The sequence below is a fragment of the Myotis daubentonii genome, chromosome 13, assembly GCF_963259705.1.
Source record: "Myotis daubentonii chromosome 13, mMyoDau2.1, whole genome shotgun sequence".
Classification (NCBI taxonomy): Eukaryota; Metazoa; Chordata; class Mammalia; order Chiroptera; family Vespertilionidae; genus Myotis; species Myotis daubentonii.
The window spans coordinates 22122110-22128505 of NC_081852.1; the positions used below are offsets into that span (position 1 = coordinate 22122110).

General features: G+C 60.3%; 1 protein-coding gene across 1 annotated transcript; it reads left to right on the plus strand.

Moving 5' to 3' along the window:
• Positions 1–409: 409 nt before the first annotated feature.
• PRF1 (perforin 1) lies at positions 410–5247 on the plus strand. Its single transcript, XM_059662475.1, has 3 exons — positions 410–529; positions 1907–2449; positions 3346–5247. The coding sequence occupies exons 1-3, from the start codon at positions 516–518 to the stop codon at positions 4472–4474; spliced, it is 1686 nt and encodes a 561-aa protein (XP_059518458.1). The 5' UTR covers positions 410–515; the 3' UTR covers positions 4475–5247.
• The last annotated feature ends 1149 nt before the right edge of the window (positions 5248–6396 follow it).

Genomic DNA, 6396 nt, shown 5'->3' on the forward strand with positions numbered 1-6396 from the left:
AACAGGCACAGAAGCTAAAGGAACTTGCCAGGCCACACAGCTAGGACACAGGGGGCTCCCCAGGCTGGGAGTGCCTGCTCTGTAGCGCCCCCCAGGGCTCACGCCTGCGCTGCTGTGGGGAGAGGCAGGGGAGTCCCCTGCGGGCCGTTCACTAACACCAGAGCGGAAGGTGGACGTCCTCAGGTCCCTGTGTTCACTCCACAGAGGCCTCGCTGTGGCCCCAGGCCCCACGCCCCAGGCTGCTCTGCTTGGAGACTGAGCCTCTGGCCTTCACAGTTTGCTTCCTGAGGGCTGTCAGCAGCGCCGGATGAGGAGGTGAGGACAGGGTGGGTGCTGGGGGGCGGGGGGTGGAGCGAGGGAGAGGTGTGACCACAGTTGGGGGGGCGGGCGGGCAGGAAGCAGAAGTGATGTGGAAGGTGGCCCGGTGATGAGCTGCAGGGTGAGCCTGCCGGGAGGGCTGACACCACGTCAGGAGCTTCCCCTGACCGGAGAGGTGTCTGTGTGGGAGCATCTCAATGCAGGACTCCAGGTACGGAGGGAGCCGCGCCCGGAGGCTGGGAGGCCGGGTGGGGCCGGGGCCTGGAGTGGGGCTGCCCCTTTGGAGGAAGAGCCTCATGTGGCAGGAAGTGCTGTGACTTGGACGACAAGAGACTTGGGTCCCAGACGGCGCTGGTCACGGGCCCCCTGGGCAGCCTCGCGCGGACGCGGGCCCCGGTTCCTCGTCTGTAACATTAAGAGGTGGGGTACGTAGCTCTGAGACCCCTTCACATGTGGACAGCGAAAGCTTCTAAGAAAGCTGGAAACAAGCTTCCTGGGAGACACTAGGATGGGGGCCACGAGGGAGCTGAGCTCCTTGGGCAGAGGGGATGAGCTGCGCTGGCCTCCGGAATGGGACAACCCTCAGGCCTTTGTTACTACCCTGGGGGCTGCCGTGTTGCCTGGACCCCCACCATGCAAGTCACTCCTCTGGGCCAGGCACAGAGGGAATGCAGGGGAAGCCCTGCTCTCCACAGTCCCGGTGACTCAGAGAGACTGCCCCCCAGCCCCCACCCCCTACCCCCACCCGCAGGTGCTGGAGGGGAGCGGCCCCCCAGGAGTTCATGTGCATAGAGGTAGAGAGAGATTCCAGATCCTAAGCAGGCCCAGGTGAGACTCCAGGGCCACCTCCAAATGAGGAAGAGCCTTCTAGCTTATCGCTGTCCGATCGTGGGCAAAAGGTAGCTCGTAGAACTCCACGGAGCATGGTGGGGATGCACAAGCCTGAGTGTCAGGGAGCCTGGAGGGCAGACGAACAGCCCCTCCCGCCCAGCATCTAAGGGCCTACACCTATGGAGAGCTTTTATTCTAGAATGTGGGCTGATGTTCTCCCATGAGGCTCAGGGAGAGGGCCCCAAAGGGGGAATGAGGAATAACGCTGATGCACAACCTCATTTCTTCCCCATTTCCATGAAAGGCTTAGTGGGGAACAGAGAGAATGAGAGAGGCGGAATGGGGAATGCATGGCACTTCTCCAAAATCCAGTCTTTTCCAGAGTCCCCAGGTCCCTTCCCAAATCTGCGACAGCTCCGCTCTGCCCCCTCCTGTGCACACAGAGCCCCCCACCAGCAGCCACCGTGAGGACAGAGCCATCCATCTGGACCCCAAAGGCCTTAAATAGTGGGAACCTAGCAAGGGGCTGCTCTGGCCGTGGGCCTGGGCAAGTCCCTTCTCCGCGCGAGGCCCATCTGTACCATGTGGTGACCAGGTTTGTAAAGGCCATTCCGGCTCTGGCATTTGATGACTTGAGAGATACCTCATTACCTCCCCATTCCATGTGTCCTGATCATCCGGCTGAGGGAGGGGGTCAGCCATTCTCCTTACCTCTGCCCCTAGCTTCCCGGAGTTCAGACAACCTCTGTCTCCACAGCTCCATGGCCACCCGTGTGCTCCTCTTGGGCATCCTGCTCCTGCTGCTGCCCACGCCTGCCCCTGCCCCCTGCTACACTGCTGCGAGATCCGAGTGCCGGAGTGTTCTCAAGGCGGTGCCTGGCTCAGAGCTGGTGGGAGAGGGCGTGGATGTGACCAGTCTCAAGCGCTCAGGCTCCTTCCCGGTGGATACGGAGAGCTTCCTACGGCCCGATGGCACCTGCACCCTCTGCCGCAACACTCTAAAAGGGGGTGCCCGCCAGCGCCTGCCACTGGCGCTCACCCACTGGCGGGCCCAGGGCACAGGCTGCCAGCACCATCTGGTCAGGGCCAAGGCCAGCTCCACAGAGACCGTGGCCAAGGATGCCGCTTCCAACATCCGCAATGACTGGCGGGTGGGGCTGGACGTAAACCCCAAGCCCAGCACCAGTGCTCGTGTGACTGTGGCCGGCTCACACTCCAAAGAGGCCAATTTTGCGGCTGAGAAAACCCACCAGGACCAGTACAGCTTCAGCACCGACACAATGGAGTGTCGCTTCTATAGGTGAGTGCTGGGGGTGATGACAGAGGGGCTTGAAAAAGTTCTGGGGGATTCTGGGTGGTCTGGGAGCCCTGGCATGGCACAGTGGGGACTGAAGGCTGCTGCCACCAGGAGGAAGCCACAGCCCAGGTCCTCACTCACCAGCTGGTCCAGCGCCCGGTGGCCCTGACCTGGAAGAGCCCAGGGAGGGGACAGTGGAGAGGAAGCAGGCAAGGCTGGGCTGAGAGCCCCAACAAAGTGCCTTCAGGCCTACTGAGTGCCCAAGCCCTCTTTCCTGGGCATTGCCAGCCTTCTGCGGGCAGGAGACCTGGCTGGGTCCCTCCCGTCACTGAGCCTCCTTCATCCATTCAGACACTATTCATGCCCGCTTTGCCACGCTCCGTGCTGGGAATTAGGGCTACGGCGCTGAGCAAGAGCTGAGCACCAGCCCTCCGGGATGTAGGTCCCACACCTGAGAAACGCATGATCTCAATGGGCAACCCCAAGTCACGTGCCCTGATCCCTCACACTGGAAGGCCACCTTTCCCCACAGTGAGTCAGGGCACCCCCCGCCTACATGGCTAGAGTCGTCAGCAACCCAGGCATACGGGCCCAAACCACGGGACAGACAAGGGCCACAGGACTAGGGTCCAAAGCTAGAGGAATACCCTCCCTGCAGTATCATCACTTGTATCCTTAGAAAATAAAAAGGAAAGAAAAACTTTATTTTGAAAAGGAAACGTGAAAATGCCTGGACAAAGTAGCAGGGCCATTGAGGAGGCATAGACAGAGTGGGTTTCCTGGGTTCGGGTCCCAGTTCTGCCATTTATAGGTGACCCTGGGCATCTGAGGGAGTTACGGAATGCAGGACAGACTACCCACGGCTGGGCCCACCTGATGTCTTTCCCTCCCCGCCCCAGTGTTCACCTGGTGCACTCTCCGCCACTCCACCCCGAGTTCAAGAGGGCCGTCAGGGACCTGCCCCCCCACTTCAATGCCTCCACCGAGCCCTACTACAGAAGGCTCATCTCCAACTACGGTACCCACTTCATCCGCTCCATGGAGCTGGGCGGCAAGATCTTTGCTCTCACCGCCCTGCGCACCTGCGAGCTGGCCCTGGGAGGGCTCACGGCCAACGAGGTGGGGGAATGCCTGGCCGTGGAGGCCGAGGTCAGCATAGGCAGCTGCGCCAGCTCCTCATCGGAATTCAAGGCCTGTGAGGAGAAGAAGAAGCAGCACAAGATGACAGCCTCCTTCCACGAGGCCTACCAGGAACGCTATTCCAAAGTGGTAGGCGGCCACCACTCCGCCATGGCTGACCTGCTGTTCGGGAAACACGCTGCACCTGAGCAGTTCTCAGCCTGGGTGAAGTCCCTGGTGGACAGACCCGGCCTGGTGGACTACAACCTGGAGCCGCTGCACATGCTTCTGAAGGAGCCGGACCCACGGCAGGAGGCGCTGAGGCAGGCTGTGAGCAAGTATGTGATGGACCGTGCACGCTGGAAGGACTGCAGCCGGCCCTGCCCCCTGGGCCAGCAGAAGAGCCCCCATGACCCCTGCCGGTGCGTGTGCCACGGCTCAGCGGTCACCAACCAGGACTGCTGTCCCCGGCAGAGGGGCCTGGCCCACTTAGAGGTGATGAACTTCAAGGCGACAGGTCTGTGGGGAGACATATTTACCTCCACGGACGCCTACCTGAAGGTCTTCTTTGGGGGCCAGGAGCTGAGGACAGGCACGGTGTGGAACGATAACAACCCCAAGTGGATGACACGGCTGGACTTTGGGGATGTGGTCCTGGTCTCAGGGGGGCCCCTGAGGGTGCAGGTCTGGGACCAGGACAGTGGCTGGGACGATGATCTCCTTGGCACCTGTGACCGGACTCCGCAGTCCGGCCCACAGAAGGTGACGTGTAACCTGAATCACGGTCACCTGGAGTTCTTCTACCGCGCCACATGCTTGCCTCACCTGACAGGGGGATCTTGCCTGCAGTACGCCCCCCAGGGGCTTCTGGGGGAGCCTCCAGGAAACCGAAGCGGAGCAGTGTGGTGACCACGGGGGCCTGAGAGGCCTGCTTGCCCGGACTGAAGGGGTTCTCTCAGAGGGAGCCGGGGCCTATCTGTCTTCATATCCCCATTACACAGAGAGAAAATGGGCGTTCCCCTTCCCCCCACCTTTTTCTCAGTGAGGTGGCTGGATTTATAGGCAGCCCTGAGTCTCCCCGTCCAAACTGCCTTGGCTCTCCAATATTCCGGAGCCCAGGAAGTGAGCTGCTGCTGGGCGCCATGGCCGCCAGTCGCTACACAGGCCATGCTGAGGCCCAGAGCTGGGCAGAGGGCCAGGAGGCCACTCCCACCAGGCTGCTTGGAGTCACCTAAGAGCTTCCCTTTCTAACATGGTGATTTTTCATCATTTTAGATCTCGCCCTTCTCTCCCAGCAGCTCGGTTTTCTGTCTTCTTTGCCCACCAAACTTTGCCTCTCAGACAGACCAGGGGCTCTCTTGACCTGTCTCATTGTACACAACCCGCCAAAGAACCAATAAATGCGACATGACGACACCTGTAACGGTGGTGGCTGTGACAGAGGAGGGGATGGGGACAAACACAGCCCTGGAGGTAAACTGCTGCTCTAGCAACCCTAACGACGGGACAGGTGGCTCACCCAGCGGCAGGCAGGGAATAGAGAAGAACTTGCTTTCCACTTTTGTTGGAAATGTGGGGACCCAACATATTTTACTTTCCTCATAACTCTCTGATTTGAGAAACAGCAGCATAAACTTGGTGACACATGGCAACGGACACGCAGCTCCCAGCTGTGAGGCAATAGGGAGTGTGTGTGGGCGGGGGGGGGGGGGGCTATGGTGAACTGAAGGGCACAGGTCTTACCTGGGGGTGGGGAGGCTGCAGCTGGGTGAAGCCTCCCCACCCAGCTGCAGCCTCCCCACCCCCAGATAAGACCTGGCAGATACTCGCAGGCAGGAATGTGAGCCCAGTGCTGCCAGGTCTTCTAGATCCTTACAGTAACCAGAAATCCCAATTTGACTTCTAATTGCTGACAAGTCGTTTCACCTTATAAAAAAAAAACTGATGTGGGGAAACATGGGACCAGCCAAAGAGAACAAGGATGAGGGCCATCACTGATCTGGAGCAGTCAGTTTGGAAACTCGGACTTCCTCAGGACCCACTGCAGGCTGCACAGCTCTCCCCTGTCCCACAGTCTCAGAGGAGGGGCCCAGGGCTCCAAGCAGGTGGTGTGGGAGGGCTACCTGGTCAGCGTGCAGGAAACGCAGAGCCTTGGGGTCTGATCTAAAATGAAAGGTCTAGGTTTCCTGTGCCTGGGACCCTAGGAACAGGCCCGCAGGCTGTGCAGGGCCGTGGTCAGGGCTCGGAGCTGCCGGCACAGGCCTCCTGGTTCTCTCTGAAACCCCCTGTAAATTAAGCCCGTGGAGGCTTGTATGGACCCCTAGGCTCAAAAGTCCCAAAGTGAGAGGACGATAGTACGCCGAGCCTGGATCCTCAAGTGGGACAGGAGGGACGGGTGAGCGCTACAGGCCAGTTTAAAACCACCGTTCTTAACACGTTTCCGTTCACAGCCACGCACGCAAACAAGAGCAGGAGAGAAATCTTGAAACTTCACGCTGGCTGCTGCACTACCCGAAAATAAACACGGTGGGGAAGCAGGGCCAGGGCAGGCTGAGGGAGCGGCCCCGCTGAGCCACGGGGGTCTTGGTCAAGTACCCACGTGGTCGGTGCCCTCCGACCAGCCCCTCTGCTCCCTGGGCCGTGGTTTCCCCAACCCTTCGCAGGGCACCGTGAGCCTTTCTAGGTCAGTGCTCTGAAAGGGCTCCTGAGCGGTTATCTGGTTAACCCTCCTGGTTTACCTGGAGGGAGAGTGAGGCCAGGAGCAGAAGGGACGTAGCTGTGGGTACCGACGTCCGTGGCCAGGTGTCTTCGTGTCCTGGCACTCCGTCCAG